The following is a 12,874-nucleotide window of genomic DNA, read 5'->3' on the forward strand; positions in this document are numbered from 1 at the left end:
GGGAGTCATTATTTCAGGTAGAAGTATCTAACTTCTCATTTCCCTCACCAAACAGATTTTATGATTTTCTAGATTAGATGTGACAGATACCAAAGATGAAAATCTAGTCATTGATTCACAAAACTGGCTACCTAATGTGAAAAGGAAAAAACACTTCAGCACACCCTTGACTTTTTGTTGTTCTTATTCATTAAAAAAAAAAAAAAAGAATTTGCCATCTCTGGGAGAATTTGTTCTTTAGATAAGGGTAAAAGACAGGGTGATGAAGTGAAAAGAGCCCTGGATTTGAAATGAGTTCTAGATTTTTGAGTTTGAACTCTACCCCTGACTAGTTTTGTGATATCTGTACCTGTCAGTTTCCATTTCTTCATCAAATGAGGGTGTTAATACTATTAAAATTCATTTTTTTGTGAACTTCATTCTAGATCTGTGGTTGTGTATGACTACTTGTCCACATGTGTGGTTCACTCATTTGTAGTAAACCTGATTCAGAATATAATTCTCAGGATGATAAAAAATCACCTTGGCTTTATCTGGAGACAAAACCCATTATTAAAGTACAGAGAGCAAATATCCAACTCTTAAGGATAAGTACTGCTAGTTCAACAGGCAGTGGTAAGGCTGAGGGAGAGGACAGGCAATAAATTCACCTAGTTGGAGGGAGCGGTGGTGGTGGCAAATTCTGTCCCAGCACTGTCCTTAAAGGAGACACTGCCTCTACCTCCCATGAGCCTTCACTCTCCCAGCTGAGCAAAACTCTACTTCTCATCAGGTGCCTTGCCAGTAAGGAGGGATATTACCTACCTTACCTTACAGGGCTATTGTGAGGATCAAATAAGGGTGTGTGTGTGTGTGTGGAAAAGCTTAGTAATCTTAAAGCACTGTGTAACACATAGTTATCATTAGCAAAAAGAGTATGTTTAATGTGAAGATTATTTAGACTTTTTTTCCTGTGATTTCTAGTGGTTTATGTATTGGTGATTTGCTTTTGCATTTTGCAGATTCAACTGTGGGGAATAGCTCAATATCAGTCAATTTTCTAAGCAGATTCTTGAAGCAGCACATTCCTAGAGGAGTTATATATTGTGGGTGATACTGGCCTGCCATCAGAAACTTAGCAAGCTTTTGCATAGGGCCAGGACTTTTAGAAAGGCATTCAATAATACAATGAAAAATTTCACACACTTTTGCCATAGGCTTTGATACATTTGAAGAAAATCAATTGTTTGTTGCGTGTGGCAAAACCATTGAGGTACTGAAGTAAATGGTAAATTACTCATGTCTCCAATGGAAGCGAGACTAGAATGATGGCCTCGAGTTCACATAACAATCTGGTAATTAGATTTAGACCTTGCTGAGACAGATGCTTGCTCAAAATCTAAGGATAAAGAGGCAGGATTCGACTGTGGGGAAAAAAGGGCAGAGATGGCTTTGAATTGAATACTGTATCATTATAATGACTAAGCATAACTCCAGATAATACTTGAAAAAATGCACCCCCCTCCTCTGTGGCAGAGATGGGGGACTCAGAGTGTGAAATGTTGTAAATACTATCAGACATGGTTGCTTTTATAATATTGCTTTTGTAGTTTTCTTTTATAATCTGTGTGGGAAAGAGAGGAGATGAGACAAATTCAGAAATGTGGGTTTGGTAAAACAGAAAATTTCAATGAAAATTAGATCGTTTTTAAAGAGTCACTCAGTTTTTGCTTGGTAAACACTGAATCACAATAAAAGAAGTTTGGTGATCAAAAAGAAAAGGAGGCAGGATTCATAAAGGAAGCATCCATGCTCAATGCCTTTCAGAGCATGGGTCAGGTTTTAATAAAGTTGTGTGGGATTCGACCTACTGGCTCTTAAAAATCAGGTAAACAGTTGGGCAGTAGGAATTGGCTTGGGCTCAAACAGCTGGAATCATTCTATTTTTATTCTGGTTTGTATTAGGACAGTATTGAAGGGGAATTTTAAAAAACTAGGTCAAAAGAAGGTAACTGTCAATAGCAGCTTTGAACGTATTGCAAGAGTGACATATACATAACATGTAAGCAGTCATGAAGAAGAAAAACGTCTTGGTTTACTGCTGTGGAATTAAGGATATCTCTGTGTTTCATCATCTCATACTGTGAGAATGAAATCTTTCCTTGAAATTACCCATATATTACTTGTTTTGTCTATGTCAATTTCTTTGGATGACGTTTGAAACATTTTTTACACATTAAAATTAATTATATTTTGATTTTCATGCTTATGTTTAGTAGACAGTGGTGAGGACTTCACTGAATTAAAAAACTCTAAATACATCATTAAAATTTTCAAGTTGTTATCAACAGAACAGTTCATATGACATTTTCTTTGTAAACTGCAGCATAAATCTATATGCCCTTTGAAAAAGCTAGCTCCTATAATATTTAAGAAATCAATTCCAGCTCTGGGTAAACTTTTTTTTTTCTTTTGCTTGTGGAACTAAAAGTCATACAGTTTTCAAAGCAAGAGAAGAATCTTTCTTTTCCACTAAAAAAACAAACAAAACCTTCCTAATTCTACTAGCAGCAGTTCTCTGTATAATGTTCAAGTTATTATTAAATGTATCTAAGACTTAGTCCCACAAAAAAAACACCATATAAAATTTACTCATATTGCATAGAAATCAGTTAATATTCTCTCTTTTACCACCTTGGGGAAAGGTAATTTTAGTATAGAGAACCCACCAGGAATTAAAGATATAATTATCTCTCTACCTATAGGGTTTCACCAAAAGACTAGAGGTTATAATTTTTATTTCTCTTATTCAGAATAAGTATATTATACACATTTTGGCTTAACAGGAATTGAAACACAACTGGCCAGTGCTTACATTCACTGTGAACCACTGTAGCTGGAATAATACTAACAACACATATGCTCTTGCTCTAGTCATAAAACCATAGCTCCACCTTAAAGAAAAATTGCATACTTTGGATCCTTGCAGACTATGGCCACTGTCAAGATTTGTCTTTTGAACTACAAATACATGTAAACATAGCAAAACAGTATAAAAATACATTTATAAAATTACAAATATCATCTTTACTTGGAATGCTGACATAGTCAAGGTCACTGGTGGAAGGAAATCAGAGTGTTACTGCTCAAGAGGCCTTTGGAATATCGCAGAGACCATCACATGATAAACCACCTCATGGTTTTAGCAAGATTTCCATTTTCAACTAGTTCAATAATGTAAGAAAAAATCCTTTAGAAAGTCATAAATTGTCTCAAACCTATGATATATATAAAGTGGCCTAGTGCTTGATAATATGATTTTTTCTTTGAATTTTCACTTTAATTAGAAAAGAAATTGCAGCATTAGCTATCAGTTTCCCCAAAAGGATTCACCTTTACTTCATTCTTTCCTTTAAAACATTTTAAAACTATACCTTCTTTTAGAATGGTGTGAACAAGGAAGAGCCTGTAAATATTCAAAAAATAACTTGGAAGAATATTGGCTCCCTTTGGGGGTGGGGATCTAATTACATAAAGTCATTGCAGTTCTCAGGTTGTTCTCCTTTCCTTGACATTGGTCACTGCATTATCACGATTACAAAAATCCTCACTATGCATTTTGAACCACTTTCCAAAACTGGAATCAGTCATATGCCAAATGCATTGACCAAACCCAAGCCAGAGACAGGGTAAAGGGCTGTGGAGACTTTGGGGCTGGTGACTTGTAAAAGTAACTTGAAGTCAATGGGGGCTCATGCTAATGAAGGCAACAAATAAGGTCTACACTCATGAGCTACATTTTCACATTCCATTGCTATGTGAATGTTACTGAGGTTTTCCCTCCATGACCTATTTCAGCATAGACTATCGGAATCACATACAGTAAATCACAGTTATAGTGATGACATCTAAATAATTTTAGCTCTCAGTAAACCAAAAGCAAGTCCCTCATGTCAATGTGAAAATTTGCTACTTTTCAGCAGCACAACCAATTGGTGCTAGCAGAAAAGCTATTCTGTGATATCAATGCTACTTTTAATATTGATGCCAAAGGAAACAAACAACTTTTCCTAACTCGTTTCTTACCAAATGCATTCTTCATTTCCTTATATCAGTTGAGTTTTTATAATTCTGTGGTAGAAACAAGTTTAGGTCAGGCCAAGTAGCAGGGTTGCTTTTGTACCTTTAGGGCCTCCCATTGTGTTCAAAATGATACCACCATATAGAAGAAAAAAAAAGAAAGAAAAGAAAGAAAAAAACAAAATTCAAGCAAATAAGAGTACAAGAGCTAGCAGTATCTGCCTAGGATGGTGAAAGGTTACTCATCTGGGCCACACTGTCACATTGTCCTCCTGTAGAAAGTGCTTCCTTCAATATCCCCCAAAACAAGGTCTTCACAGTGGAAGAGGCAGTCTTCTTTACTTTGGGAATCAGTTGAACAGAAAGGTATGGATGTATATTTGCCGTTCAATCCAATCAACAAAATGTGAAACGTTACTATAAACACCTGGCCCCAACACTTTGGAGAAGCAGACTGATCCCCATGACGTCAGGCCAAACAATGTCCACTGGCCTCTGGGATGCTCACAAACAAGAGGCCCACCACTGTCGCCCTGTAAAAGTAGAGAAGAAGAGAGGATAATCGTTGTTGTTTTTAGTGCTATAAAGTTTAACATGGTAACGTCTGCTTTGACCAATTGACTACAAAACTGCAGCTGTTTTCACTGTAATTGTATAGCTTGAGGTTGAAATCCATTGTTTACTTGCAATTTTCAAATAAATTATGATGTGCTTTTTTTTTTAACCAGGACTTTTAATGGAAGAAGAAGAAGAGGAAAAAGATTCTCCCCTCCTCCTGTGAGGAGGGAATTTTCTCGGCTTCTTTTTCATATCGTCAGCAAATAATGTTAATGTAGACCAAAACGGGAGAACAATTCTAAGGCACTAAAATTGATATGAATATATAGGGGTTCATCAGAGATTTAGAACGAGAAGGAACCTAAGGGGTCACCAACTCCACTCTCTTATTTTACAGATGCGACAACTGAGTCCAGAGAAGTTAAGTGATTTGTTCAAGGTTACCCAGGTAAGTAGAAAAGCTAGGATTCAAGACCCAGTCTTGAAATGCCAAATCTAGTATTCTTTCCATCACACCATAACTTCCTCATGTAAAGAATATCTAAAGTTGTTCAAAACTGTATCAATATCAAATAGAGAGAGCTTGATTAATATAAAATGAACTACAGAACGGAATAAGGATTTAGAAAAATCTGTGTTTGAAGTTTTTTTAAAACTGGCCATATTAAAGAACAAAAGGTAGACCCTGTAGCTACTCTCCTAGAGCAAACTACCTCAGTCCTCTATTTTAGAACAATTAGTATGGGGCCACTTCCACAGGAGACCCTAAGCAAGAAATGACATTTCCAAAATAATTAGTGTTTGTACAGACTTTCATAAAACAAACACACAGTACTGGAGCAATATGGTGTTTGTATCTCCCCATACCCCAAGTTTATGTTTCTGCTTATGCATGTGAGAGAATTTTACCCTAAAAAAAATGTTTTAAATCTAAAGTCATCTGAAATTCATTACTATTATCCACTGGACTCTCTAAATCAGGTTATTGGGATGAGAATAACAAAAATGCTCAGAAAAAATATATGTATAAATACAAATATGTTCATATGTTACACCACATATTTTTAAAAGAGGAAGACGACATTTTCCACAAAGAGTTCTATTCAGATGCATCATTGTCTCCAGGAGGTGATTCATAGTAGTAGTATGTACACAGAATTTACACAAATACGTAACATTCAGAGTCATTCCCCAAAAGACATGAACAAAGGAAATGAATTTACAAAATAAGAAAGGTAAGATATCAACAATTATATACAAATTTCCATATCACTAATAAAATAAATTGACATTAAAACAACTCTTGTATTTCACTTCATATCCAAATATATCATATCTTTGGTAAAGATGCTTTGGGGATTTTTTTTGCTCTGGTCCTATCATTTTATTGGTGTAGGGAGATCTGATAGAAGCTACTTTATCAATGCAGGTTAGCAATTCTTCTGCAACTTATCATCTTAGAAAATTTCCAGGACAAGTGTTAAGTAACTTGGGGTTAAAACTGTGATTTAACCGCATGTATCTAAGATGGAACTTGAATCCAGGTCTTCTGGATTCTGAGGCTAACTCTCTATTCACTAACATCTTTCTGCCTCTTAGCAAAGATTAAGAAAAAAGAAAGAAATAGCCAATTTTGTAGGTTCTATGGGGAGTCAGTCTCACTAATATACTTGTGGTAGTGCTGTGAATTGATCCAATCATTTTGGAAAAGAAGTAGGGCTTACATAAGAAATGTCAATAAAATGTTCATACAAATATGATAAGTCACTTTTGTTTGGGATGGCTTGCAACAATTCTACTATCTTGAGATATGGAATAAATGATGGCTGATGACCTTTCTATACACTGATTTTAAGAACATTATTTAATATAACTACTGGTAAATAAAACAAAGCTACAATTCTTCACTGTACTACCCTATCTTGTGGGGGAAAAGTGCAATAGTGATTGATTCTTCTGTATAAGGTTGACATAATGGACATAATTCTAATACTGAGAAAACTACTTTGTCTTAACTGAGTGACAAAGCATAATTGAGTAAGGGGGAAAAATGTCCCAGTCCATTGAATACAATTCTATTAGGCAACTTAATTAGCCAATGAGCTTTGGTAACAGGAAAAAACAATTTTTTCCACATAAAGGATCTTCTTTGTAACAGAAGAAACAAAATGAAATATAAAGAGTTTTAAAGTAATAGGCACCTTTGAAGATGGTCATTAGTCATCTTTTATGTGTATACTGAGAGAGATTATGTCAGATAACAGTAAATAATCATATCCAGCCTGGTTCAGAAATCCAGCTAAGAAGAAATATGCACAATTAATGACACAATCTTTGGGGTTCCTTTTCCTCTCTCCCCTTTGGATTCTAATTATAAATGGGCTCCTTTATTGATAAGTAAAGGCTCTTGTTCAAAGGTGACACTGGCACAGCATAGTCTGCACATCAAAGATTCCTTAGAGTAACCTGTTTACTCCATTTGGGCAAGTTTAATAACTCATAGCAGGTCCCATAGAATGTGAAGAAGCACATCAATGATTGCTCTTCATGTGACTTAATAATAATTAGACCACATTTGTTGCCAATTTTTCATCCGGGGATTTGTTTGACTACAGCAAGAATCAAAGGGAGACTAAAGAATCAAGGAAAACTGACTTGTCTCTACTAAAGTCAATGCAGGAAGGGAAAGGAGGGAAGTGAAGGGAAGGGATAGGAGAGTGTAAAATGTCCAGTCACAGAATCACAGGCTTCAGAGCTATAATGAACCTTAGGTTTCATCAAGTTCAACCTTCCCATTTCCTAAATGAGGAAAGAATAAAAAGGTAGAGAGGGAATGTGATGAGATAGCACTTGTATTTAAAAAAAAAAAAGATTTCTGGTTTTTTTTACAAGACTGAAACCTCAATATGGGTCTAAAAAGGGCACAATGGCCAAAAATAAAGCACCTAATGTGATCTTAGGATATGGTGAGAAAAATGTCTAGAATGTAGGACATGATGGCCACATTTTATGCCACCCTGTAAGATGACATCTGCAGTACCAAGTTCAGTTCTAAACATTATATTTTAGGAAGGACACTGACCAGCCAGAGAATGTATAAAGGGAGAGAACTAGGATGTTTATGAGCTTCTCAATCACCCAATATGAAAAAGGAATTGCACTTATTCTTGATGACAGGACTAGAAGTGGAGGGAAATAATTTCAAAGAGCCATATTTAGGCTTGATATAAGAAAAGAATTGCTAATGAGTTGAGTTGTTCAGAAATGAAATGGGCTACTTCAGAAGAGAGTGAATTTCTTTCTCATTCATCCCACTGCTACTATTTAAGGATACTGCTTCTACCACTGACAAGTTAAGTAGGAAAACAGCAGCTCTACATCCATTCATCAATAATCATTTATTAAGCTTCTATTATGGCCAGACTCATGGTAGGAATAGGTAATGGAAATTGAGCCTCTGGTTTCATTGGGATAGGGAACTCACAAAGGAGGAAACTCTATCAATGCTGGTTGGTGTTTCCTTGCAACTTTATAGTCTTAGAGTTGCCTGGAGCAACAAGAGGTTAGGGGATTTGCTCAGGGTTACATAGCCAGCATATGTCAGAGGCATTACTCAAACCCAGGTTTTTCTTGGTTCAAGGTTAGCTCTTTTTCCACTACCCCACAGTGCCTCTCATCTCTAAGTGCTAGATATACAAAGACAAAAGTGAAAGTGACCATGATGAGATCCAGGATTCATGAAACCCACTGTGTCATGCGTTTCACGGATGTAGAGAATTTATGCAATTTAAAGCTAGAAGGGGACCATGTTCTCAGAGGGTCTGGGGGTAGAAGGGACCTTTGATGTCATACAGCTCAGCCCCAACACTTAACAGATGAAGAATCTGAGACCCAGAGAGGTTAAGTGATTTTCCAAACGTGATACAGATAACAAATAAGTAGCAGTTCAGCCCTCTCATTTAAAAAGTAACAAAACCAAAGCCAAGACAGGTTAAATGTTCCCCCCTCCAAATCAAGTGACAAATACAATATTAGCCTGGGTGGAAGGAAAGAAGAATTATAAACAGTTACAAATTCTACATCCAAGTAGCTTCAAAAATATGTTTGGTTTCATATATATATGTATACATATTTATAATTATTTTTTCCTAAATTGATACATTTGCCCAATAAAAGAATCACTCACCATACAGGAGTCCACGGTGCCAGACTCGTATCCTGCACATATCATCCTAGTAGTAATAGTTTTCATATCAAAGTAGGATTGGCACTGTTGCAGAGAAATAATACGGACTTCTCCCTCTTGAAGTTTAAAAGGCACTAAAATTTTTTTAAGAGATGATAAAAATTACACATAAAATAAAGGCCTATGGAGTTTTACATTGAAAAGGTTTGGTTTTTTTTTTTTCAAAATAGAAAAAAGTTATTAGCCCTTATTAAAATATCTCAATTACATTTACATTTGTTTTCTACAATCAAAGGAATTTTGGATTCGGAAGGGACTTTAGAGATCATTTGTCCTTGGTCTTCATTATGCAGATAAACAGAGACTCAAAGAGGGGATTTATCTAAGGTGGCAAAGATGGTGCTAATCAGGCCTCTTGCCTCCTATCCTAGGGCTCTTCCCACTATACCATTCTGCTTTGCTTGCACTATGGCAGCAACACCTTGGATGTTAACCTAGGTCTTGGATGTGGCAGTGAAATCACAAATTTTGGAACTGGAGGCGACCTTTCAAAATCATCTAATCTAACTTGGGCATCACATAGATGAGAAAATCAAGACCCAAAGAGAACTAACTTATTCAATCACACATTCACAAGGCTGGTCTTGCTTTTCTAGAGTACTGGTATGCACATTTAGAATAATGGATTAAGGCATGACCCATGCAAGTTGGAAATTGTGTCTGTCTCACAATGTGCTAGAGTTAATGCTCTTACATTAAGCGGCTCTGAAAAACTCATGAAGAATGTCTTGTAATTTTTGTCCTGGGAAACAAGACAGAAAAAGTGGTGATTATGTTGGAGTCCCCACCACCTTGAAGACAGAAGGTATGGATCTCAATAGTTCCTTTTCACAAAGTTTCCTTTTCAGAGGCTGACAATAAATCAGAGAATTGCTAAGCCTCCTTATTAGGTTTAGTTAGAGGCAGACAAAATGATTGTAAAACACTTTAAGGGTTATAAAAGGAATGGTATGTTCAATGTTGTCCCATGTTTGACGCAGAAGTTTTAGGTGAAATACCATCCAAGGTAATATGGAGGGTGCTCTGATCTCATATTATCACAGCACATTTTTGTTGATTGCAGATATTATTCTATTTTAACCTTTCAAGCAGACCAAGCAGAATAAGACAAAATTAACACCACTTAGATGGGGGGGCGGGGAGGAAAGGGTAGAGTTAATATATTATTACTTAAACATTTGTACTATCCTGGGGGTCAAACTGTTCTAATTAAAGAGAATAAACGATTGTTCTTTTTTATATTAGTAGAACCGTGATTGTTTTAGGGGTTATAAATACCATTAGGCTTTACTAGAATTTACACACACTGGTCTAATGAAACATGAACAGACCATAACTGAGTGCAGGCCAGAATTATGGTGGTTCCAAGATTCCACTGCTGGCCTCATTCTGCATTGCCTGAACATTTTGCGACCATCCCAATCTTTTGCGGAGCCTCCACCTTTTGGCCATTGACTGTCTTCATCCCAAACTTGTTCTATATTTAGTTGGTATGTAGGATATGTCAAAAATATGAATGCGTCTGCAACTCTTAGATAAAGATTGTCTTGGTTTAGAAAATGTAACCATCTGCTAATTATACACTGATCCTAGACAAATATTTTAAGTATCCTTAACTTGAATGACAGGGAAAGTCTACAGTCTCACAAGCATTTTACATGGCAATGCATCGTTTCCTTAAAAAACCAAGCCAATGGACAAACCATCACAGCGATATGACATCACAGCTAACTATTACTTATCAAAGGCATCGTTAGATTCCTCTAAGATGCTGACTTACTTTTGTTGCCCATGTGTCCCCAACCTGTGATGTAGCAGTAAGTATCAGGCTCTACCACCTGTTGTGATCTGGGCAAGCAGACTGGACGGACGTAACTGGTCTCAGTGATATCTTCATCTAGTTCCACAATGCTAATATCATAGTCAACCACTGCTCTGTTGTATCGAGGATGTAAGATGATGGTCTTCACTAGGCGCGTCTGCATGAAGATCGATGGGTGATCCAGATTGTTTATACCTAGTACCACTTTCCACACAGCAGCATTTTCTCTCCTTAAATAGCATAATAAGATGCATTAACACTGGAACTTGGGTTACCTCTTTAAATACAGATGAAAATTTTCAAACTGTAAATTTGATGTGAGTTTATTGGCTTCACTGTATGAAATTCTATTTAAGTGTTTTAAGGTTTATAAACTATTTTACATACATTTTCTTTTTGATAGTTATAACAAGCCTTTCTGTATTACAGGGATTCTTGGGGTTATTTTACACATCAGGAAACTGAAGCTTAGGAAGGTTAAATAATTTATTTATTCATTTGCAGTGATATGGTGTGTAAGTATTAGAGGTAAGATTTGAATCCAAGGTATTGCTTGAATCCAAATTTGCTCCTCTTTCTACTAATTCATTGATATTTGCACTACACTATATTGTTTTTGAATTATTAATTTGTTATTATTTATCTAATTTTCTTAGATGGAAATTTGTAATGACTCATCAATTCAGGAATGGTTAAAAAATATGGTATATGAATGTAATAGAATACTAATGAACTATAATGAATGAAGACAGGGAAAGTTTCAGAGAAACCTACAGAGATTTTTACATCAACTGGTAAAAAGTGAAGTAAGCAGAACTGGGAGAACAACTTACATAATAAAAACAGCACTGTAAAGAGAAATAATTTTTTAAAACTAAGGAACTCTGAACAATGTCATGACCAACCACAATTCCAGAAAACCAAGGATGAAGCAAGCTATCCTACTCCTCACAGAGAGAGAATAGGTTCAGTGTGGATAAAATCTATATTTTTTAGTCATGGCCAATGCTGCAATCTGTTTTACTTGACTATGAATATTTGTTAAAGAGTTTTCTTTTTCTTGGCTGGGTGAAAAGGAAGGGAAATCGATTTCTGTTCATTGAAAAAAATAAATTAAAAAATAAAGTTGTAATGGATCTTTTTTTTATTATTTTCACTAGAAAACATTTGCATAATGGACTGAATGACTAATAAATAAATTCTTACAATATGTAGAAAGCAAAGATCATACTTCCAGAAGGCAACATTCTGAATAACAAAGCATGTTAAAGGTTAACTTCTCAAAGTGAGAAAGGTAGCAGGGACTAGTAAAGTAGGAAAAGGAGGAGACTGAAGGAGGACCAAGGAAAAAGATAAAATAAAAGAAAAGGAAGACTTAAGGACTCCTTCTAGGAACAGTGAGTACCTTGAGGAAAAGGTGAAACACTTAGAGAATCCTAATGAAAATGTGTCAAAAGCATCAACCTATCCTACACTGCCTTTGTTTTTCCTATCTTAACAATAACTAACTAGTGCTATGTAGTAACAGTGACAACGAAGGAGTTGAGTACTGCAAGATGTGTAAAGGGTTCTCCCTTCAATTTATAGAAAGAAACTCATGACCTTCTGGCAAATTAACACATTTACTTGAGTTTATATTGGTCCCATTCCTGTTCATTCAAATTATTTACCCTTTGATCTATCCAGTTACTTCAGTGATAAACATTTCATAGCATCTAACAATGAAAGGAGAGGCAAAGAGGAAGGCAATATATCACTTCCCAATTTAATGACAATTTGGATCAGGAAAGAAAGATGTGTATTTTAAGGTAATAAATCACACCCCAACAAAATTGTTCAATGTAACTGAGTTGAGTCTAATAGCATCTTACTATTTTTAACACTCCTATAAAAAGGAGAAAAGCTCTATTTCCTTAAGAACCAGCAAAACCAAGTAGTAATATTTCACTTTTGGATGCCCAGAATCATTAAGAACTTCTTTCTAATTAGAAGATAAAATACACATTCATTGGTCCCAGTTCATAGAACATTTCTAATCCTGTTTCCACATAACTTCTTTTCATGCATTTCAAATAAATATGCTATCCCAATAAGCCTTTTCACTTAAGATCAAACATCTCAAGTTCTTTTAACCATTCCTCATAAGATATAATTGTTTTTTTAACCCTTTACAATTTATTTTTATTCTT

General features: G+C 35.6%; 1 protein-coding gene across 2 annotated transcripts in view; it reads right to left on the minus strand.

The window, feature by feature from the left end:
• Window positions 1-2,760: 2,760 nt before the first annotated feature.
• The window catches only part of CORIN (corin, serine peptidase), a 240,980-nt gene continuing 230,866 nt past the window's right edge, over window positions 2,761-12,874 (minus strand). For both annotated transcript variants that reach the window (XM_072620690.1, XM_072620689.1), the window contains exons 20-22: window positions 10,644-10,915; window positions 8,804-8,937; window positions 2,761-4,592 (exon numbers count right to left, since the gene is read on the minus strand). In XM_072620690.1, coding sequence (XP_072476791.1) covers window positions 4,410-4,592; window positions 8,804-8,937; window positions 10,644-10,915 — 589 coding nt within the window. In that variant the 3' untranslated portion in view covers window positions 2,761-4,409. The remainder of the gene's footprint in view (window positions 4,593-8,803; window positions 8,938-10,643; window positions 10,916-12,874) is intronic.

This window comes from Notamacropus eugenii, chromosome 6 (assembly GCF_028372415.1).
Source record: "Notamacropus eugenii isolate mMacEug1 chromosome 6, mMacEug1.pri_v2, whole genome shotgun sequence".
NCBI classification, from domain to species: Eukaryota; Metazoa; Chordata; class Mammalia; order Diprotodontia; family Macropodidae; genus Notamacropus; species Notamacropus eugenii.